The 24,999-nt window shown below is 39.6% G+C and overlaps 1 protein-coding gene across 1 annotated transcript in view; it reads left to right on the top strand.

Moving 5' to 3' along the window:
* LOC102839940 overlaps positions 1-24,999 on the top strand; it is a 53,502-nt gene that overhangs the window by 7,359 nt on the left and 21,144 nt on the right. Inside the window, exons 3-4 of the mRNA XM_006877323.1 lie at positions 4,666-4,812; positions 10,607-11,006. Coding sequence (XP_006877385.1) covers positions 4,666-4,812; positions 10,607-11,006 — 547 coding nt within the window. The remainder of the gene's footprint in view (positions 1-4,665; positions 4,813-10,606; positions 11,007-24,999) is intronic.

The following is a 24,999-nucleotide window of genomic DNA, read 5'->3' as shown; positions in this document are numbered from 1 at the left end:
ATAGTGTTTTGATACATTTTATAATCATTTTTCTGAATTCCTTCTCAGGCATTTCCAAAGCCTGCTTATCTTCCAGTATGAAGTGTAGGTTTACTTCCAGCTCATTTGCTTCAGTTACTTGATCTCATTTCTGGTTATGTGCAGATATGGTCATCTGCTTCTGTTTTTTGGGCATCTTCAGGAGTTATCTGTGGCTTTGATACTTAGATGGGTATGTATTTTGGTATTTTGTATTTTGGTATTTGGTATGCTTTCTGATGATTGCCTCCAGGTAGATGTGAGCAAGAAATGGACTTCCTTTTTCACTCTTCTTCTTGAGAAATTTCAAGATGCCACTGTTGGTGTTTTGATGTAACTAAGGATTTAATTTCATCTTATTACCTTTTTCGTCTGCTTGTCCCACTCCACAATCCCTGTTCAGGCCTTTTTTCTAGTTGTAAACAGTTCAGCGCCGACTGTGGCCATTTGGTTTTAATTGGAAACTGTCTCTTTAAATTTCAAGGAGATCTGTGCGCATGCGTAGTAGAACCCTCCGAGGGTGGGGCTGGGGTGTCCACTAGCTCAGGCGGCTCTATTGTCACCAGAATGGAGCTGTGCAGACAGCAAGGGACCAATGAACAGCTACCAAGAGAAAAGACTGTCCACATCTTTATCTCTGCGGTAATGCCAGGTGTCTGTGGCCGCTTCTATTCTTCCTTGCTTTGTCTCACCCAAGATGGTGGTGTCTGGAGCAGGTGAGCATCCCGGACTAGAAAGCAATAGATTTCTTGCTTCTGCCACAAATTCCCCCAGCTGTAAGCCTTCCAACCTTCTAAATATTCCTTTATATGTTGTTCAGAGTTCTGGGACCAGACTTGAGCCTCCTTAGTCGGGTATTCTGTGTTGTTGCTGGTGGAACTTCCACCCGATCTGCCATCTTGTTTGTTCCCTGCCACCAGCATTCTTTTTTTAAGATAAAATAAGGGCCAACATTGATTATTTGGAAAATTTATGGTGAATATTTGCCTGTTTTCAGTCCTGGTGTGGCACTGTAGAGTAAGCATTTTGTTCTTCTTGTTTCCCAGAAATGTTCTTGGATTTCATCTGTATTGTGTGTTTCCTTTGATCTCTATGAGGATCTCATATGTATGTGTTTGAAATTCCTTGTCACACAGTTTTTATCAGGTAAATCCCTGCCATTTATTTTACTCACCTTTTAGAGCCATCTATTCCTGTTTCTTTATATGACTAGCTATTTTGTTGTGCATTGGGTCGCTATGAGTCATTACAGACTGGATGGCACCTAACAACAACAACAACTGAGTAATTAAGGTGAGTAATTATGTCATTGAGGGCTGTAGTAATGCAGGTTCATTCCCTGATTTGTGGTGACAAATGTTAGGTGATCACCTTGCTTCTACAACCTTGGTGGGACCTTTCTTCCTTCCAAGTTAATGCTAGCAGTTAGTTTGCCCTTTTAAGACAGGACATTTCCATTGTTGATGTGGGTAAGTATTTCTCAAATAGATGAGATAGGCCATTTCTGTGTGTTCAAATGTGTGTCTTCTTAGAAGGTTCGGTGAAGGGACTTCAGTACATGTGCAGTCCCACCCAAGCTATCTGGATGTGGAATGTTTGGCATGCAGCCAAGAAGATGTTAGATGAATGCACTATGATCTGCTCATTGTAAGGCAGAGCTGACAGTTGTAGAGATGTGACAGCTGTTGCTTTTGAAGTGATGTACCTGGCAGTCTGGGTACCATACTTGAATGCTGGGCAGGCTCTTGCCATTCACTGGGTTATGGACACTGTGAGTGTACTTCAGTGGTGTCCAGGAGGTCAGGGTGATGATTTCGGGGTTACTAGTCTGCTCTATGGATTGTTGTTGTTGTTAAGTGCCGTTGAGTCAGTTCCGACCCATAGCGACCCTGTACAGAGGCGGCACAACTGCTTGCACTACTAGTTATCAAGACAGGAGGGTCAGGGGAGGGGACTTGCACCATCAGTAGCTAGGCAGGCAGCTCAGGAAGGCCGCCACTAGTCATTGGGTGGGAGTGGGACATCCAGGGAGGTTGAGTGATATCGTAGTGGGTGTCCCTTTTTGCTGGCTGACATCATGGCAGCTCATGGCTGATTGCTGAGTTGACATGGGCTCAGGAAATGCAGTCCCCAGCCTGGCAGCACAAGGGCATACACTGCTGGTTGTTGAGACAATGGGCAGTGGCAGGAAGTCAAAGGAAGGCTGGGGCACATACTGTGCAATCTATCAATAGAGTGAGGCAGTGGTTGGGTGAGAGAACACACTGTCAGTCACCAGGGTAGCAGATCAGAGGTGGGGCTGTTTCACTGGAGTGCATGCCACGGGCGACTAGGGCAGTGAGCTGGCATTAGTGTGAGTGCACATTAACAATCTCTGGGGTTTTAAGGTTTCAAGAATACGTTGCCCCCTCCATACACAGAGTAGACAGAGATGCACAACTTGGACATTGGCTAACCAAAATGGGGGGTGGGGAGCTCCAAAGGCAAGAAGTGACTGGTTTACAAGCTTTCAAGAGGGGACATAGATCCAGAGGGCATGGAGGAAGGTAGAATCTCCACTGAGTAGTATCCAATCTGTCTAGGTGGTGCTGATGAAAGGAAATGCGGATAGGTCTCTTGTGATACAATAGTGAATATCAGGACTGACTGTGAGGGTTGGAAATGTAAAGGTAGATGTTTTGTAGCAAGGAGGGGAGTGATTAACTTTGCAGTCTAGGAGTGGAGGTCCCTGGGACCATCAAGGGAGAAGAGTGGAGAGCGGGACCGTACAAGCAGTGATGTCAGAGATGGAGTCAGAGATGATAACGTGGAAAGATGGTGCAGCTGGGACTTTAGACCCAGAGAGGGAGAGCGGCTGTGTGCTGATGACCAGTGGGCAGGCTTGCAGGATATACCCTGTGGTTGATTGGTGATGCATGGAAGGGATTGTAACCATGGCAATGAAATGATATATGATAGAATTAATATAAAACTAATGTTCTCCCATGTAAACTGTCACATAATTCACAATAAAATATTAAAGAAACAAACAAAAAGAATACTTTGCACAGTTAAAATTTTCAAAATTAATTTATGAGAAAGGAAAATATGACAGGATTCGATCTCATTGATCCAATGAACGTGTGAGTGTATGTAGAGTGAAGGAAATAGGATATGTGAAGGTAAGTACATAATGACTTCTATATAATTATAGACACATGAAACAAAAATGTCAAAATGTGAAGCTATTGATTTTCAATAGATCCTCCATCTAGATCTAAACACTTCTAGAGCACCTCATGTGCTCTTTGATTTACATCACATCAAAGCCACATTTCTTTATTATTTTATTATTATTCCCAAGGGATTCAAACTCTGTTCCTTTGAAATATTTAACTCTTTGAATTTTTTGAACAACAAGGAGTCTGAAGGGACACTCATATTTTGTTTGGAATAAATCTATGCATGTATGAATTGGAATCCTATTAAAAAGTTTTTTTAACTTATTCTCGTACATTGATTTTAACAACTGATTTAAAAGGATATCATATTCACTACCTGAAGCCTAAACATGATTTTCTCTATTCCCCTTGCTTTAAATGGAGCTATAAACTTTTAATCTAAAATGGACAATTTTTCTTTCTTCCCCATGAAGCTTTTTTGCCTTGAATGCACTTAAGGAGTTAATTCACTAAGACCCAGGAAATGAACATTTACAACATTTGCATGTAATATTCTTTAACAATTAATCTACTATCTGCAGATGCCAAATCATCTTGAATGATTTTAAGTCCGTCCCAGGATTTGAAGAGATTCTGTGAATCAGCACATTGGGTGTATGAGTGATTTCCTCTTCTAGATTCACTAAGAGGGAACCAACTAGGATAGCCATTAAATGTCCCAGAACTGGACCTAGACCCCCATTTCTACATCTTCAGGGTTTCTGATGCTTTCCTATGAAGTTAGGGCCATATGCATTGTCACCTTGCCATGAATACAGCCTTTAACAGTGCACAGTGACCACTACTGCACACAGTACCAACCTTATCTCTGTTGGTTTTCCTCTAAACACAAAAGACACTGTTACTTATTCACAGAAGAGGCCCACCCTTGCCTGGCCTCTCTTCACACTGCTGCACCCTCCATGGGATTTGCATATTGTTCCCTAGGGAGACCTTGCAGTTTGAGATAAAAGATCAACTCTGCTCTTCTCATTACTTATCAGGACTCATCTGTTCAACTTCTCAAAATGGGTTTTTCTGCTCACTCCTGGGGCTCTTTATGCTCTGGATTCCTGGTGAACACAGAGGGGAGATGAGAAGTAAAAGGGGGTGGACAGGGTGAGGCCTGGGGCACTCATGGTACCTGATTTATTCTGTTCTCATGTTAGACATGCATGTCACACCTAGAGCAGGCATGTAATGTTTAGATCTGTGACACTGAGGAGAATACAAGAGTAAGAGGGATCCCCTCTTTGATAAAGATTTGAACAAAGAAAGGTGCAAAATTTAGGGTTTTCTTTTTGTTTTTTTTTAATTGTGAATTTTGGAGTATGAATAAAAACCTCATGGAAAAGGATTTAACCTAAACAAAATAACAGAAGGGAATCATGAAAATAGTTCTTAAACTTTTTAAATCTAACCTTGTACTTTTCTTTCATTATTTTAGAATCCAGTGGGGATATTGTGATGACTCAGACTCCATCCACCCTGTCTGTTACTCTTGGAGAGCCAGCCACCATCTCCTGCAAGTCTAGTCAGAGTCTCCTACATAGTAATGGGGATACCTACTTAGAATGGTACCAGCAGAAGTCAGGCAAGGCACCACAGCTTCTGATCTATCGGGTTTCTAACCTTTTTTCTGGGGTCCCAGACAGGTTCAGTGGTAGTGGGGCAGTATCAGATTTCAGTCTTAAAATCAGTAGAGTGGCAGCTGAGGATGCAGCAGTTTATTACTGCAAGCAACATACACAACTTCTCCCACAGTGATACAGGCCTGCACAAACACCTGCCTGGTGGGGCCTATCCACCATGTATGGCTTATTTAGGGCAGAGGCAGGGCAGATTCTCTGAGTCTCCATGAGAGGAAGTGCTGGAGAACTCAATGGAATGCACCTCAGCTACAGACTGGTTCTTCAGTTAAAGCTCCTGCTGAAAATTTCCATTTCCAGCCCAGATGTACTGAATCAGAATCTATATTTCAGAATGATCCTCAGTTAATTTCTATCAGTCTAATATTATTGCTGATGTCTCATGGATCTTGGCTGAAAGTAGGGAATACCAGAAAGATGTTTACCTGTGCTTTATTGAATACACAAAGACTTTCAATTGTATGGATCTTGACAAGCTATGGACAACATTGCAAAGTCTGAGTATTCCGGTACACTTAATTGTGTTCATGAGAAATCTGTACACAGACCAAGAGGGAGTTGTTCAAACAGAACAAGGGAACACTGAATGGTTTAAAATAAAGAAAGGTGTGTGACAGGGTTGTGTTCTTTCACCATACTTATTCAACCTGTATGCTGAGCAAATAATCTGAGAAGCTAGGCTATATAACGAAAAATGTGGCATCAGGATTGGAGGAAGACTCATTAACAAACTGTGATATGCAGATGATACAACCTTGCTTGCTGAAAGTGAAGAGGACTTAAAATACTTAATGATGAAGATCAAAGAATACAGCCTTCTTTATGGATTGTATCTCAATGTAGAAAACAAAACCAAAAATCCTCACAACTGGACCAATAAACAACATCCTCGTCAACGGAGAAAAGATTAAAGTTGGCAAGGACTTCATTCTTCTTGAATCAACTATCAACACTCATGGAAGCAGCAGCCAAGAAATCAAACGATGTATTGCTTTAGGCAAATCTACTGCACAAAACCTTTTTCAAGTGTTGAAGAGCAAACATGTCAGTTTGAGGAATAAGGTGTGCCTAATCCAAGCTATGGTATTTTCAGTAACCTGATGGACAGTAAATAAGGAAGATCATAAAAGAATTGATGCTTTTGAGTTATGGTGTTGGATGCAATTATTAAAAGTGTCATGCCATGGGCTGCCAAAAAAACCAACAGATCTGTTTTGGAAGAAGTGCAGCCAGAGTGCTCCTTGAAGGCCAGGATGGCCAAACTTCGTCTCTCATACTAGACAAAATGTTAGAAGGGACCAGTCACTGGAGAAGGATATCATGTTTGGTAAGGTGGAGGTTCAGAGAAAAAGAGGAAGACTCCCAGCAAGATGGATTGGCAAAGTGGCAGCATCAATGAATGGGCTCAAGCGTGACACCAATTGTGAGGTTGGTCCTGGATTGGGCAGTATTTTGCTGTTTTGCAAAGGGTTGCTATGAATGGGTACCGACTCAATGGCAGCTAACAACAACAACAATAGAATCAGTACTTTTCAGCAGGGTCAGGGATGGTGGTATCAGAATGAACCTGTTCAAAGCCCTGTCTATAGATCAGGTATCACACCATTATGGCTCTGTCACCTGCACCAATCTTGAAATGGCAGAGCCAGCATGGAGAATGGAGGAGGCCCAAGTGCCTCTAGGCAAAACCAGACGTGCTGCAGGTAAAGCTGATTGAGACCCCTTGCTAATCCTTCTGCCTCTGCATTTTGCTCAGTTAGACATTGAGAATTTAGCCAGAATTAGAGACACACATAAGAAGACTAATAACAAACAAATTGTTGTTTAATGTTAAGTACCGTTGAGCTGGTTCTGGTTCATAGCCACTCTTTATAAAGTTTCTGAAGATGGGCTGGTGAGTTTGAACTGCTGACCTTGTGATTCAAAAGTGACCTTGTGGTCCAGTGCTTACACTACAGTGCCACACCACGACTGATAATAACCAAATTTTCACTTTAAATCTTACAAATAATCAAGATTGCCCCTTATTTTAGCTTAAATAAAGGATACTGGTGTAATCTGATTTCCTGGGAGTGAATATTCATATGTCTTTGCAATCAGTTCCAGATTTCACCTAGGACTGTTGTTGTTATTGTTGTTAAGTGCCATCGAGTCGGTTCCGACCCATAGCGACCCTGTATAGGACTGTTAGGAGAACAGAATATAAGAAAATCAGTCTCTGGGTTGACAAGGTTCCTAACTTCCTGGGCAAAGATAAGAAAAATGAGTAAAATATGCTTAAGTAATTTTTCAATAAGATATTGTAGGCTCTACTACTTTGCTAAACGTTTTCATTTTATCTCCTAACTGACCCAGGGAGTTGAAAGTTTATTTTTTCTTATTTTATTAATTATTGATCCTTCGATCTCTGCTGGGCCAAAGCAGGTTATAGAGCAATGAATACAGACATTTCTTGGAGTACTGAAAGCTAAAGACAGTTGATGCTTTAAGGATATGTAAATTTGGTTTCTCATTGACTTAGGACCAAAAAAAAATTTTTTTGGGTAGCTACAGGTGATTTAAGTAGCTCTGGTAGCATAGTGGTTACTAATTGAGCTGTGAACCACAAGGTCAGTAGTTCAAAACTACCAGCTGTTCTGCAGGAGAAAGATGAGGCTTTCTGCTCCCGTAAAGATTTACAGCCTCAGAAACCCTGTACAGGGTCGCTATGAGTCAAAACTGACTCCATGGCACATAACCACCACCACCAGAGGTGATTTACTACTGTAACAATGCTGCTTCCTAAAATCTTTGATTCTACTTACTGATGAAGGATTCTATTTTTATCGTTATAGAACATGGAACATACACTAAATAATTCACTGAGTTCTTGACTCTTTTCTCTTCTGAATTTTCCATTTTTGTTAAATTGAGATGAAATGATGAAAAGAAAAAATCACCTAGTATGAGAATTCAGTTCAAGTGATTTAATTTGGTCTTTCACGTTTCCTTATTTAAAACTTATACAAGCATTTTTTTTTTTTTTAGATTCTTAAGTTGTTTAGTGTGGAAGTATCATCACATTATGCAATTCTCAGTTTATTTTTCCCAATTTGATGCAAGTAAACTACAGACAAAATTTGAATCCATTACAGTTGAGTTCATTCAAATCTCATGTTTCACAAAGTAGATCTGCTCCGTAGGATTTTTTTGGCAGGATTTTTGTAAATTTAATTATTTTGCTTATTTTTGTATATTTATGAAAGCAGAAACCATGGTGCTAAAAAATGGTTTCTAACCTCTAGCCTTCAGCAGGTGAGTGCAAACTACGTGTACCACCCAGGGACTTATGCAGTTAAATGATGTTATCTAAATTTTAAAGAAAATCCAAGAACATTATTTGCTCCTTGGTTGGAGTTTCAGGGCAGTGACCATTCTGTACCAATAAATGACATTCTTATCAATGGAGAAAAGATTGAAGTTGTCAAGGACTTCTTTCTGAAGTGACACCATTTTTTCAGGATCTATTCATTCAGCCTGTCTTAGGGGAAAACATAAACCAATTCTGCGAAAGTAAAGCAAAGGCGCTATTAAAGCAGAAGTGCATTCTCAGAGCCATCTGGCATGTGGAGAACATGAATCCAAGGGGTGGCTGTCTTAGTTGTTAACAGTAAAGATATTATGGTTGGCTAGTTAATTTAAGTCCTTCTGACCAACTCTTTTCAGGAAATCATTAAGAATATGCCCAGGCAAGTTATTTTTGCAAATATTTTTCTGTGTACTATTAAATCTGCTTCTAACCACAGCTCTCCTAAGGACAGGCTACTTCTCTGTTTTCCTTTCTACAGTCATGGTTCACTTGTCATGTTGGAAACATTTCTTGTCACAATTTTGCTGTCTTTTTTCACACTAATGCAGTTTTAAATTCTCTTGCAACTTCTGTGTAGTACACTCCTGTGATTATCTTGTGTCTTTGGTAAAAGTCTATGCAGATTGTTACTGTTTTTATGTGCCATGGAGTTGGTTCTGACTCATAGTGACCATGTACAGGGAATCTGAGGCTATAAATCTTTATGGGAGCAGACAGCCTCATCTTTCTCTCACAGAACAGCTGGTAGTTTCGAACTGCTGACCTTGGCAGTTAGCAACCCAATTCATAACCACTATGCTACCAGAGCTCCTTTGGAATCCCAAAAAAAAATCTATTTACCATAACCTTCTCAGTTTAATTCCCTCCCATGAATTTACTGGTATAGCAAATCCCCTGGAAGCCACTATTTTTATTGGACTCTGTCTTGAAGGCCAAGTCTATTACTGAGAGACCATGTCCGTAGCCATATGTTATTGGTAAAGACATAGTTGAACATGTTTTGTTTAGAATAAACCCATGCATATGTGAGTAGGAAGCTGATATTAATTTATTTTTAATTACTGTCATATTTATTTTAATTGCACTTATGTAATTGTACTTATGTAACTCTGGATACCCTAGAATAAGGATGTCCTGTAAAATAATACTACCCAGATATCAATTTCAACGAGAGTCATCAATGTTGATTCTGAAAATAAACAGCTGCCTCACTATATAGTATTCCATGCACATTTTTCTACATAAAAAAAAAAAGCCATAACTATTCCATTTACATATGACATTAGAAAGGAAATCAAGAAGATGAAAAATCACCATCACACTTTTAGTCTGGAGCTTCCCTAAGCCTCGTTAGGATCAGTTTGCTATTGCTGTAATATAACACCACAAGCTTTGTGGTTTAAAGCAACTTAAATGTATAGTCTCACAATTCTGGAGTCCAGAATCAGAAAACAGTTCAATGGGTTAAAATGAAGCTCATGTCCCTCAGGACTTGCAATCAGAAAACTGCAAGAAGATTAAGACTGTCAGCCTTGTGAGGTCCCTGGGGGCAGTCTCTGTTTCAGGTCACCAGACATGCAAATTGATACCTCACAGTGTGGCCTATATTTAACCTCAGAGGGATAGACTCTCATTCTAGAGCTGCCTAATAGCTACCTTTCCAACCCCTGTCTTACTTGTCTTTGACAAAGAAGAAGAAGATTCTGTGTATGCTCCAAGATGATCTTGTGGGCCCAACTTCTGTGCCTGCTGGTGATTGGATCACAGGGTAAGCACATATCCGTATACAGATCATGAACTATACTCAGAGTAAGGTCTCATTACAGAGATACTGCACTCAATTTGCTTTCTAAATGACTGTGCAATATATGGAATTGTTTTTGACTTAGCCATCATTAGATAACTTAGCTACAGTTCAGAGATAACAATGAGATAGAGACACAGATGGCCATCCCTCAGGATGGACTGTGTAATGACATGACTACTTTCAGAACCTGTACTGTTCTTGAAGATGCCTTGACATCCTTTTGTACCTGCATTCTAGTTCACAGACAAAGGAGTAAAGACCATGGCGGTGGTGGTGGTTGTGGTGTACCATGGACTCGGTTTCAACTCATAGCGACCCTCCCTAGGGTTTCTGAGGCTGTAAATCTTTACGGGAGCAGCAAGCCTTATCCTTCTCCCACAGAACCACTGGTAGTTTTGAACTGCAGACCTTGAGGTTAGCAACCTGACTCGTTACTTCTATGCTACCTGAGCTCCTTAAGAACATAGGGTACTTCATTCCTTTTCTATTTAAACACAGTCTATTTCTACTAAGATACAAAGTAAGTTTCTTCTATGCTTCTGATTAAAATTGTAAATTGTGTTATATGAATGTTTTTTTGCAGCCTGCATGGGACACATCATTTTGGCTCAGGTTCCAGAGACCTTGGTAACCATTCAAGGTGCCTTTGTGTCCATCACCTGCAGAACCAGCTCAGGAGTTGGAACCTCGATGGCCTGGTACCAACAGAAACACAAAGAGTCTCCCAGACTGCTTTTCTTTGGGGCTTCTGCCCTGGCAGCTGGAACCCCTGACAGGTTCCAAGGAAGTGGTTCTGGCCAAGATTTCTCTCTCACCATCCATGGAGTGCATGATGAAGACACTGGAATGTATTACTGCCAGCAACACTTCAGTCAGCCTCCCACAGTGACAAAGCCCCAAACAAAAAATACCCCCTTTGGGGCTATAGATGTGTATTCAATTCAAAGACACCTGTTTCTTGTTGAAGGCCATAACATGAAAGGGTGAGGATTTGCATGCGCATATATCCTTCGCTCTATGTTGCTGTTGTTGTTTTTTATCAGAAATAAGCAAGGGCAGATTACAGATATCTTTTCACATTTAAACTTTATCTGCTAAACAAAAAATGGAATGGGATTATAGCACTTTGATGCAACTAGAAGTGGAACAAATAATCTCTGGCCTCAAATAAATTCATGGAAAAATGAGATTAAAAGATACTGGAATTTTTCCCCAACTTTTTGAAGTCCTCATATATGCACTTCTAAGCAATTCTCACTGTCTCTAGTTCTCAGTGTCTTCCGCTGTGAGCCAACATGATCCTTCCCCTGGACCACTGCAAATCCCTCTGGAAAGATCACCCAATTTTATACTTGCTCACCTGCAGTCTATTCTCAAGCTAGTAGACAAAATGATCTTTTTAAAAATGTGAAGCTTGCTTCTCCTCTGCTAAAACACAATACATTCTCGTTCTCACAGAATAAATGGAAACTTCTTTTGGTGACCTTCTGGACTCCAGCTCATGCAGATTTTCCCTGTTGTTTTTCTTACACCATCTGTGATGACTCTGTCCTCCCACTAACTGAGCTCTACACTCACTGAACTTAGCTTTCAACAACTCAGAAATCATCTTGCTTAAGGAGTTGGCTTTCACAGATTCCTCTGCCTGGAATACTTTTCCTCCAAAGGTGAGAATATGTTTCACTCCCATAGTCCCTCTAGTCTACCCAATTCTCACCTTCCCAATGAACACACCAAATTCCATTTATAGTGGATAGTGTGAGGACATTAGTGTTCTATGTAAATGCTCATTGAAATTATCCTGTGCACAGGAAGCTCTCAGTAATCATGTAGACTACTTGACCTATCCTGTGAATGCCAGTTAGTCTCCTCAGCTCATCAATCTTCAAAATAAAGGTGACATGATGGTAAAGATAAAGCTATGTTCTGGATCAATAACATGACCTTCTCATTACCAAGATTTATATCATTTTTTTAGCTTTTGGGATGTACCACAAGACAAAGGAGCATATTTTATTCTTATTATTAAATGATCAGTAGGGTTTCACTGCTAAGTGGCAGATTACTCAGTACATGAGTAAAGAACAACTAATTTGAACATATACATGTTGCCTTTAGAATCCAAAGGTGCTTATCTGGTATTGAGTCTATTTATTATTTATTGAACAGTGTGCCTTCATTTTGGAAATAATTTTTCAACATTGTCCAGATGATTGAACTGCTAGCAAAGTGTTTGCATGCATAACCAAATCATGGAAGACATCATAAAAAAAACTATAATTTATCTTGAGCTTCTATATTCAGCCACCAAATACCTGGATTCCAGCTGACTTTTATATTTCATTATATAAGTGCTGGTAATGATTTATTAATATTGAGGACACTTTTAGGAATTTCTTTTTGAAAACTTTTTAGATCCATCCACCCACTTTTTTTTTTTTCTTTTTTTTTTTAAATCTATTGAGATGCAATTAGGTTGCTAGACGTTGTTCCAGGACCCGCTGGTGTCTGTTCATTTTACTTGCTTGAAACATGAAGTTTTAGTGGGCTTGGGTAGAAAAAGAATTCATCATCTTTTCTAATTCTGCAGATTTATAGTAGTACCTCTTTGAAGTTCTTGCTTAGATTTTCCTTCTGTAATTCTTAACTCAGAGTTTTGGTTACAGATTGGGAAATGGACATTTGTATTTCCTCCTCCAAAACCTCTATTTTATCCTTCCCTGTTCCAAACCACTATTTAGTAGACCTTGAAGTTTGGGGAATTCTGATTCAACCAAATTAGAGGATGAACTTCAGAGATCAGTTTAGTCTTTCACAGGGACTTTCTTCTTGACAACAGTTATTGAAGGTGACCTCTCAAAAAATCCTCATTCCCTAAAACTTGACTACTCTGACATTCTCAGGATTCCTGGAGGGATGTGAACCATGAACACCATATATGAACAAGATATTTATAAAGACAGAATCGATTCTCATCAGTGGAGTCCTGGTGTGGTACTGTAGGATAAGCACTGGACTATTAACCACAAGGTTAGTGGTTCAAACTCACCAGGTGCTCTTCAGAAACACTATATCGTGTCATTATGAGTTGTAATGGACTTCACAGTACCTAAAACGATAACAACATTCCTATTTATGGTAAATAACCACCCTGGAGGACAGAGTACAACTGTACCCTGAGGTTCCTAAGGCTATAAATCTTTATGGGAGGAGCTGATGGGATCAAACTTCCTACCTCTCAGTTATCAGGTCAGTGTTTATCCCACTGCAACACTAGGCTTCGTCCATGCTAAAGCTTTCCTTAACATGGATGAAGCCACAAATTAGGTAATGTTTATTAAAAGTAAAGACAAAATATAAATATTTAGGTATCTATTCTTACAGTGCTATAAAATCACAGAAGAAATATAAAAGTAAACAATACAGGAACAAAAGGAAAATTTTACTTGGTATGGTGCTGTAGGGTAAGCACTATACGGCTAACCACGTGGTGGACGATTGAAACCCACCAATCACTCCTCAGAAATCCTCATGATAGGTTGGAACAAACCTATGACATTTAAAAACATTATATATATATATATATATCCCTAGATTAGACACACTGAACACTAATGACCAAAGATAAGATGATTTGTAGGATGACATCAAGCACATCATACATGAAGAAACCAGTTCGTTAAAAAGATAGGAAAGAATGAAACATCTGAGTGGATGTCAAAACAGTCTCTGAAACTGCTCTAGAATATAGAAGCGGTAAGACGAAAGGAAGAAAGATGAATAAAAGAACTGAACAAATTTCAAGCGGTGACTAGAGCAAACAAAGTAAAACATTATAATGATGTATAAAGACTTGGCCTTAGAAATCAAAAAGGAGGCACACACCCAGTGTTTCTCAAGCTTGAGAAACTGAAGAAAATCATTCAAGTCTCAAGCTGCAATGTGAATGATTCTAATGAAGTACTAGACTCCTGGTGTGGCTCTGTAGGATCATCACTGAACTGAGAATCACATGGTCAGCAGTTCAAACTCACCAGCTTCTCCTCAGAAACCATATACAGGGTCTCTGTGAGTAAGAACCAATGTGATGATGCTTAATAACAACAATGGAGTACTGGTATGATGCTGTAAGGTAAGCACTGGACTGCTAACTGCAAGGTCAGTGCTCCAGAACCACCATCCTCTCCTCAAAAACACTATATAGGGTGGTGGTGAGTTTGCACTGACCTGATGGGACTGAGCAACAAAAATAACAACATGGGGAAAATATTGCACAATTTCAGAAACATCAAAAGATGGAAGAAACACACAAGCAGGATACCAAAAAGAATTGTTCAATATTCAATCATTTCAAGAAGTTGTTTATGATCAAGAATGGATGGCATTAAGTCCAAGCTGTGGTGAAGGCTTTGGGGAAAAAAAAAAAAAGGTCCAGGAATTGACAGAATACCAATTGCAATGCTCCAATGAATGGATGCAGCACTAGAGGTGCTCATTCATCGATGCCAAAAAATTGGAAAGCAGCAACCTAATCAACCAACTGGAAGAGATTCATATACAAACTCATTTCAAACACGTTATCCAATAGAATGCAGAATTGTTTTAACAATATCATTACTATCGGTCCAAAGTAGACTTTTGCTCACGATAATTAAAAAATGATGGCAGCACTACATTAGCAGAAAAGTGCTAGGAATTCAAGTTGGATTCAGAAGAGGACATAGAATGAGGGATATCTTGGTTGATATCAAATGGGTCCTGGATGAAAGCATAAAATACCAGAAAGATGCTTTGTTGTTGTTAAAGTGCGTTAAGTTGGTTCTGACTTATAGCGACCCTGTATAGGATTACCAAGGACTGCGACCTTGTGGCTCAAACCAATATGGTAGTTAAGTGTGCAAAGACATTTTACTATGTGGATTATAAGAAATTATAAATAATAATATTTGAAAATGTGAATTTCAGAACACTTAATTGTGCTCACTCAGGACCTGTATGTACATAGACCAAGAGTCAATTGTTAGAATCTATTCTAATGGGATATGGTGTGGTTTGCAGTCAGGAAAGGTGTGTTTCAGGATTGCAGCCTTTCATCGTACTTACTCTATCTGTATGTTGAGCAAATGATCCAAGAAGATGGACTATATGAAGAAGAATATGACATCATAAAATGACATTATTAACAACCTGCTATATGCAGGTGACACAATCTTTGCAAAGCAAAGAGTACTGAAGCATTTACTGATGAGCATCAAAGACTCCAGTCTTCTGTATGGATTATACATCTGCATATATAAAACAATTATCCTCATGACTAGACCAATAAGCAACATCACAATAAAAAGAGAAAAATAAATGATGATGTTAAGGATTTCATTTTATATGAGTCTGAAATCAATGCCCAAGGAATAGTTGTCAGGAAATCAAATGATGTATTACATTGGACAAATCTGCTATAAAAGATCTCTTTAAAATGCTAAAATGCAAAGATGTCACTTTGAAGACTAAGGTGTACCTGACCCAAGCCATGGTGTCTTCAATCACCTCATGGGCAATCAAACTTGGACAATGAATAAGGAAAATCCAAGAACTAATGCCTTTGAATATTGGTGTTAGGGAAGAATACTAAATATACCATGGATTGCCGGAATATCAAATGGATATGTTGGAAAAAGCACAGCCAGAATATTTCTTAGAAGCAAGGATGGAGAAACTTCATCTGATGTACTTTGGACATATTATCAGGAGGGAACAGCTAGCTTGGTAAAGTAAAGGGTCAGTGAAGAAGTGGACTCTCACCAAGGTAGATTGACACAGTGGGTGGATAATGGGCTTAAACAAATGAAGAGTTGATTGCAAGGATGGTGCAGTATCAATAAATGCTTCGTTCTGTTGTACATAGGTTCACTGTAAGTCTTTTCTCCAAACACAGATATATTTTATGTTGTTTTATTTAAAGGGGAAGTGGAACTTTTCTTTTGTTTTTTCCTCACTGCTGCACCCATCATGGGATTTGCATACTGCTTTTCTAGAAAGACTTTCTCTTGCAAGTCTGAGATAAAAGATTTGCTCCAGACTGCAAATCACAAGGTCGGCAGTTCAAACCTACCAGCTGCTCCTCAGAAACCCTATACAGGGTTGCTATGAGTTGCAACAAACTCCATGGTACTAAACAACCACAAAGACAATCTTAACTTATCAGGGCTCCTCAGTCTAACTTCTCAAAATGGGGCTTCCTGCTCAGCTCATGGGGCTGTTAATGCTCTGAGGACAGAGAGGAGATGAGAAGGCAAAGGTGTAGGGTTGGTGAGCTCTGACAGCATTGCTGCTCCAATGAGTATACTCTGTCTGCCTATTGTGTTGTTGTTAAGTATCAGCAAGTCTGTTCCGACTCATAGGGGCCATGTGTAGGGTTTCCAAGGAGTTGCTGGTGAGTTTGAACATTTACCATGTGGTTTAAATAGACTTTGCAGTCCAGTGCTTTTTCTACAGCACCACACCAGAATTTAGATGCTTCAATTTTTTCCTTTAGGAAGGGACATGAAACTAAATAAATGTGAAGAAGAATAGAGGATAAGTCAGGTTTAGTTCACTGGTAAAAACAGTAATAACAAAATGGGGTGTGAGCATCCTGGTGAGGCACTATAAGGTCAGCACTGGGCTGTGAACCACAAGGTCAGCAATGCAAATCCACCAGCTATTATTTGGAAACCTTATACAAAGTCAGAACTGACTCGGTGGCACACAACCATCACCACCAATGGGTTATGAGTTGAGCTGCTAACCATGAGGTCAGCAGTTTGAACCTACCAGTTGTTTCACTGGAGAAAGATGAAGCTTTCTGTTCCTGTGCTGGTAGCATAGGGGTTACAAATCGGGCTGCTAACCTTAATATCAGCAGTTTGAAACTATCAGCTGTCCTGCTGAGAAAGATTTACAGCCTGGGAAACCCTATACAAAGTCGCTGTGAGTTGGAACCGAATCCACAGCACATAATCATCACCAAAGATTTACAGCCTTGGAAAAGATCTGGGAGAGTGGCAGGAAGAATGGGAGAGTGTTTTTATCACAATTCAGTGGTTTTGATTCACCGATCCTTTTCTGCCCATGGCTTCCTTCTGCTTTCTTCTGCTATGTGATTTCTCCTGTTGTTAGATACTGGTAAGTCAGTTCCAACTCATAGTGACCCTATGCCCAACAGAATGAAACACTACCTGGTGCAGTGCCATTCTCACAATTGCTATTAGATTTGAGCCCATTGTTGCTGCCAATGTGTTGATCTATCTCTCTGGTGGTCTTCTTCTGTCTTCTTCCAATATAGACCTGTTTGTTCTTCCGGCAGTCTATGGTATTTTTAATATTCTTCTGTAACACCATAATTCAATTTCATCAGTTCTTCTATGATCTTTCTAGTTTATTGTCTGACATCCACATGCTACGTGATTTAGAAGATCTCAAAGCTGAGTGGTGTTATGTTTTGTTTTGGTGTTGTGGGGGTGGGGAGGGGTGGAGGGCTAGAACAGTGGTCTTTTTTTTTTTTGCCACCAGGTTCCCAGAAGTAGACTGCTTTGTTTCTCTTGGTTGTTTTTGATGCTTTTATTTTCCTTGATGAGGTTCTCATTTTGTTTCTCCATGTGTTTCCTAATCTCATATATATTGTTATTGTGTGTTTATTGCTTTGTCTAAACATATTCAAAGGAGCTCTAGCAGCACCCTATACAGGATCACTATGGGTCAGAATCGACTCAACAGCACTTAACAACAACAACAACAAAAAAAAGTAGCACAGTGCTTATGAGTCAGGCTGCTAACTTCAAGGTCAACAGTTTGAAACTACCAGTTGTTCCATGGGAGAAAGATGAGGCTTTCTATGCCCATAAAGATTTATAACCCCAGAATCTCTATGCAGGGTTGCTATGAGTTGAAACCCACTCCGTGGTACACCACCACTACCAAACATTTTTTAGCACCAGAGTTGTAAAATTATTGATTCTTTGTATTAAAATCTGAGTTTTCAGTTTAGGCTTATTTTTATTTGTCATTCAGAGGGTCAGTTGCTGAGGGAGTAATTGGACCATATACCTTGATTTCCACCAATTTTCCTTTTTTTTCATTTTCAATATTACCTTCTACATGAGTGTTTTAAACTATAATTTGTATCAATGATCATCTGTGAGTGAATACCTGAAAATAATAGCATTAGCAAATTATGACATTATATATAGTACGTATTACTAAGGACAGGCAGGATGCACACATACAAAAACAAAAAACCAGTTCATCACAAACAAAACTTATCTTAAGTCCAGATCTGTCCACACTTCATTTCATTCATGGGAAAAACTAAAATGATCCATATTTATCAGTAACAACCAGAGTAATCATTATGAGCTATTACACACATGACATTTTTAATATTATAACGTTCATATTATCACTAGTATCATTGATAGCTAAAACTATACAAAGAGACTCCAAAATCTTTAAGAAAAATAGAATGAAAAGATGATTGAATTTTCTAACAAAACCTGTAAAACCCCCTCATTAACAGTTCGTATTAAGTGCTGTTGAGTTGGTTCTGAATCTTAGCAACTCTGTATAAGATTTCCAAGGTGGGTTTGATAAGTCCAGAGCTTATCCTACAATACCACATACTGTGTGTGTGTGTCTGTCTGTGTGTGTATATGAGAGAGAGAGAAAGAGAAAGTCAAAAGGTTCGCTTGGTGTCTCGGGGGATCATTACAGGGTGTATTTGTCATTATGCTTTATGGTCCTTCCTCTCAAGAATCCAGTGACCCATTGAGCAAATAACTCTGGATTTGAGAACTAACTGCTTCCAAGAATAGGAATATCATGACTTTGTATGATGCAACAACACTTCGCCTTCTGCTGTTTCTCATCTACTTTCTTCTGTCTGCAGATGCTGAGCAGCACCTTTAGGTTGCCATGTATTTTCTCTTGGGATGCCAGGTTCATTAAACCTCTTCACAACTTTCTTAAGGTCAAGTCCCCATGACTTACACTTTAGCCTTATTGATCATTGCAGTAATTATGACCCAGGGTTTCTAGCAGTGAAGCACTACCTCTTGGCTTCCATTGTTTCAAAGCTACAGTATTCTTGTTGCTAGTAATTAGTTATGCTCTATGATTACATCTCTTACTTTCTGTTTTCTTCTGAAGAAGAGGGTCATCATAAACTCTTTACTGAAAAGTGCACACACCATACTTCTGATTATTGATCGCCTTGGTAAATAGCATGCCGGCTGCATCTTTCATGGATGATAATCTTCAGATAAGACTTCACCACATAATGGATCCATTTTAGCATGACCATGTCTATTTCACCATCATCAGCTATGGAAATTTAGGTAGTTCAACTTTGCTGAACATTGTTCATTATTAGTCTGCAACCTTCTATGCCATTAATTTACAGAATTTGTGGAATTTCTTTTCAGAGTGTTAAATGTTGTAACCCAAGATCATGCTCCCAATTAAACATGCTTTCCATTTTGCACTTTATTTCCCTTGGCCTTTGGTTAAAACTCTTCCAAATTGAGATGATCCAGTAATTTGTCTCATTTTTACCTGTGTATAATTCTAAAATTTTTTTGTCTTTTCCATCTTTATTATACTCAACGCATCTTTAGATAAATCATTCTGCAACTTTAGGCTGTCCAGGAGAAAGGTAAGGATAAATCATGAATGGATCCTTATTACCTTATGATGTAGTAGTGGCTTTGACTATTCTTCCAATACGTGCAGAAATGCTAGCTCTTAATAGGGAGTGAGGGTCCCTTCTGTAGTTGAAAAGGACTCAGATAATCTACAGATATTTGGGGGTATGTACTTAGTGTTTCCTATACCATGTTTCAAGGTCCCAGGAAGTCTGGGCCTACAGATGCTGTAAGAGGGCAGGGGCAATTTCCACAACGGAAAGAAAAAGAAATGCTTTCTTCAGTAGCTGGCATTTTACTTCTAGTCTCCTAAACTGTGAGAGAATATATTTTTGTTTGTTAATTCCAAATGCTTATGATATTTCTGTTATAATAGCACTAGATAACTAACACAGGACACTATTCAAGCTGCCTTCTATTTCCCTTTTTCATTACCACATTCTTCTTTAAGCCCTTTCTTAATTTATATTTCAGGTTCATTTTGTAGCCTCCTTATCCTAGACCCAGAGTTAGCCAGTTTTCCAAGCCCTTGTTTCTTTTAGTGGATGATGGTATGTAGAAACCAAGATCTGTTCAGTTTTGATGCTTGTTCATAGTACTTGGTCATTTTAACTAGGGTACTAAAATTTATTATCTATCTATCTGTACATACATTAATATCTTTATCTATCTAAAGCCTTGAGATTGTTGTTATTAAGTGCCTTTGAAGTGATTCTGACTCATAGTGACGCTGTATAGGGTTTCCCAGGAGTGACTGGTGTGTTTCAACTACCGACCTTGTGGTTAGCAGTCCAGGTCTCATTATATAGCATCACACCAGGACTCTAGCCTTGAGCTTACATTATATTTAATTCCAATATAAAGCCAGATAATTTTTCCTGGTATTCTTTTAATAAGTTACTTGTAATTGCTTTCTGTAACAATGAGATGTCTGACTTTAATTATCCTTGACACAATTACTTATTTCATCAAACGCTCTGAGAATAACCAGTTTCACATGGTCATAGCCACTTACAGCACTCTCCAGTGAAAAGTCCAACACCCTTTCCCCTATTACAAAACTAAAAAACAAAAAACATATATATCAGGCTCTGAAACTATCAAGCCACTGACAAATTTGTATTTCTGAATCAGGATTTATCTAGCTTTGCCAAGGCTCTGACACCTATGTTGAAACCCTAACTTATTCAAATAAGTTAAATTGGATTCTCTTTTAGGTTTGATATGCCACAGTACGGTTTCGCAACTCTAGTGTGTAAAATTCTTCCTTATCCCACTCTTGTACTAATGCTCTGGAAGTACTTCCCACCCTCCCTACTTTACTGTGTGATAATTCCCCTCACCCTGCTGAGTCCCCTGTCCTGCACCCATCTCTTGACACCTTCTTTCTCCTAGAAACTGGAAAGATTTGGTGATAAAGAATATGCAGATACAGGGAACACAATAGGTTGAAGGGTGTCAACTTGGATGTGGTGCTATAGGATAAACACTGGATTGCTAACCTGAACATGGTGGCTCTAACCTACCAGTCACTCCCAGGAAACCCTACACAGGGTCACTATGAGTTGGAACTGACTCAGCATCACTTAACAACAACAACAAGTAGGAATTTGGTCAAGGGAGGATCTCTGGTTTTCTAGGTTGGGTTAAGACAGGAAAAGAGGCATGAACTATACTCCACAGACTTCAGAGAACTTCTAACATGGACATGTGTAATGATAAGTGTTATAAGTTCGTGGTTGTGCTTGTCATGATATTTGAGTGGAGAAAAATCCCTAACCTTGGTTAATCTAAGAGAAAGAGGGAGAATCATGCATTCAGAAGTGGGGGAGGAGAGATTACATTTGGAAAAGCTGCTACAAAGGACCTTTTAAAGTTTTAAACAGCAAAGATATTACTTTGAGGACTAAAGTACACCTGATCTAAGTCGTGGTATTTTCAATAGCTTCACACACTTATGAAAGTTAGTTGGACAATAAATAAGGAAGATCATAGAAGAGAATGCATTTGAATTACAATGTTATCAAAGAATGCTGAAAGTGTCATGGACTACCAGAAGAATGAACAAATCTGTCTCAGAAGTACAGCCTGAATATTCCTTAGAAGTAAGGATGGCAAGACTTTGTCTCTCGTACTTTGGATATATTATCAGTAGGAACCTCATAATTAGTAAAGTAGAGGGTTGATGATAAAGAGGCAAACCCCCAAGAGACAGATTTACACAGTGGCAGCAACAATGAGCTGAAACATGGCAACAATTGTGTGGATGATGCAGGAAGGGACCATGCTTTATTGTGTGGTGAACAGGGTCACTCTGAGTCAGAAATAACTCAGTACCATCTAACAAACACAGCAACAACAATGGTTTAACTAGAGATGACAAGTTACCAATTCCAGTTAATCAGTGTCTAGACCCTTTCTTGGAGTCCTGGTGTGGTGCCCAAGGATAAGCATTTGACCTCAAGGCTGGTTTGAACCACATGCTCAGTGTTTCAAACACACTAGCCACTTCTCAGAAATCCTATCCAGGGTCACTCTGAGTTGAAACTGACTCGATGGCACTTACGACTCTCCCTTGTAAATCTAGTCCCCTGTACTATTGTTCAGTTATTCCTATATCTCACTGCGTCTCTGGATAGTAGTGCATATAACTGCCCACATCAAGAGCAACAGAGAATTAGTTCATGGAGGAATCTCTGCTTTTAATAATGTGCACAATTACCGAATATAAGGAGCTGAATAAATAAGTTTCTTGCATTCTTGGTTTGGGCCATAACTTACAAATCCAGTCTTGGATAGAACAATAAAGATACAGTGAACATTAATGATTCCTTTAGTCAATGGAAAGAAGACTGCTTCTGTCCTGCGGTCCCCACAGAGAAACCTTGCCTTCCTAGACCAATTTCTCTGTCTTGTTTTGAGCTGGGACACTACGAGAGAACAGCCAGGAAAGCATAGGCTTTTGAGATGATCCCATTTTGCAGCTGAAGACAAGCCCTGCCTCTTCTTCTGCTGATTTGCATGTTCACAGAGCATAGCCCCAATCCTCTGAAACCTTTTTAACAACCTGGTGGAACCCTGTGCAGGAATCATTCCCTGTCGGCATAGACACGAGGGCCCCCACTCAGTTCCTGGGTCTTCTGCTGCTTTTGCTTCCAGGTAAGAGAAGAGAACACAGGGGCTTAAGCCTGATGGGAAAACGGACCAACCTCATTACTGGAGTTTGAAGTGTCTTTATAGAGCGGACACATATGAATATTTTCTGAAGCCTGTGAAGTCCAGTGGTGCTTGGGTTTTCAGTGAAGTTGCCTTTATAACATGGTTAATAATGTGGATGTTTGTTTTTATGTTTTCATCTCAGATGCCAGGTGTGACATCCAGATGACCCAGTCTCCACCCTCCCTCTCTGCATCTTTGAGAGAAACAATCACCATCACTTGCAGGGCAAGACAGAGCATTAGTAGTTGGTTAAATTGGTATCAACAGAAACCAGAGAAAGTTCCTAAGCTCATGATTTATCATGCCTCTAAGTTGTAATCTGGGGTCTCATCACGATTCAGCGGCAGTGCCTCTGGGACAGTCTTTACTCTCACCATCAGCAAGCTGGAGGCTGAGGATGTTGCAATGTATTACTGTCAACAGGGTAATAGTCTCCCTCCCACAGTGTTAGAGACTGATACAAAAACGACTCTATGACACACATGTGTAAGAGCTAGGATGGCCCAGCTGCTCCCCCTATGCCACCACCTGCTGAATGTGTTTCTCAGATACAGTCAGCCTGTGAAGACCACAGAAAATCTTGTTAGAAGGGGTCAGGGTGTGTCCTCTGCACCATAACTCTCACTCGTCCTGCTTATTCCCAGTAGGACAGTCATGGCTACACCTGTTCAATGGGGGACAGAGATAATAGTGCTGGGGAACAGCAACAATCAGAGTACATACTATAAAAGAGAAGCCCCTCTTGATAGTCTAAGCAGATTTTATTATAAAACAAACCATTCAACTCCAATCTACAACTTTTCAAAGGTTTGAGACTTTGATTTTCGAAGAGGTAGATACTGGAAATGGGGGATTCTCAGATACTTCCCCACCTCTAGAGTGCAACTGTTTTGAAGGTTTTTGGTGCCTAACCCTGATGTTTTCAGACCTGTCTAGGAGTCCAGAGGTGGAGGTGTCGATACTCTTACTTTGCAGCCGGTCTTCCTCACCTCTGTTTTAGGGTGTGCTTGAAGCTGCCAATGGAGAACACTGAACCTTTGTCATCTGCCTGACAAATCTCCTGGTAGGGTTTCTCTTTTGCCAACACTATGGAAAACTATAGAGATTCTGTGAAATGTATTTCAAGATCCTACCCTGAATTCTGATCCACAGTCGTTTCTGTGGAAGTTACAAAGAGTAGGACCAGAAGAGTCAAGTTGAGTAATTCATTGTACTGCAAAGATATATATTTAAAACTTTTTAATGGTGAAATGGGTGAAGGTTTGCAAAGTAGATCATCAATTTTACATTCAACAAGCCATACACTTTGCTTCCTCTCAACGATTGCAGTTCCATCTGTGTGACAACAGTTATCCCACTGCCTCACTTTGGTTCTGTTTTTCTTTCTACCCTCTTTCCCAACCCTTCTGAAATTTGTCCTTGGAAGAAATGTATTTTTGAAATTTATTTAGAAATTTTGTCTAATGTATTTTTAAACTGTTTTATTGTGAATTATGTGATAGTTTACATGGAGAACATTAGTTTTACGTTCATCCTATTGTATATCATTACATTGCCATGGTTACAATCTCCTCCATGCATCATCAACCAACCAAAGTGTACACCCTGCAAGCCTTGCCCCCTGGTTGTCAGCACACAGCCCCTCTTCCTCTATGGGTCTAGAGTTCCCAGCTGCTCCATCTCTCCACGTCTCTATCTCTGGCATCACGTCTAATTTTTTTTTTTTTTAAGCTTTTTATTGTGGCTTGACTGAAAGTTTACAGGACATATCATCAGTTTTACATTCAACAAATCATATACCTTGTAAGCCAGTCACTTCGTGCCTTTATTGCCACCTCATTTTAGGTAGCCAATGTCTACATTGCCCGTCCCTATCTACCCTGTGTACAGAGCGGATAGCACTGATACTTGATTTAAAGACTCTTTCCCTTTTTGTTGGTATTTAGAGTAACTACTGCTCTGAGTATAGGTCAGGTTCATCATGAAGATGTATCTTCTGTCATTGTAGTTGTTGCAGTCTGCTTGTCCTTTCTAGTAAGAATGTGTCACCTCTCAAGGTTGTGGATGGGACTCAGGATTCCAC

The sequence above is a fragment of the Chrysochloris asiatica genome, unplaced genomic scaffold (genome assembly GCF_000296735.1).
Source record: "Chrysochloris asiatica unplaced genomic scaffold, ChrAsi1.0 scaffold00482, whole genome shotgun sequence".
In the NCBI taxonomy this organism is placed as follows: domain Eukaryota; kingdom Metazoa; phylum Chordata; class Mammalia; order Afrosoricida; family Chrysochloridae; genus Chrysochloris; species Chrysochloris asiatica.
This window is presented reverse-complemented; position numbering and strand designations above follow the sequence as displayed.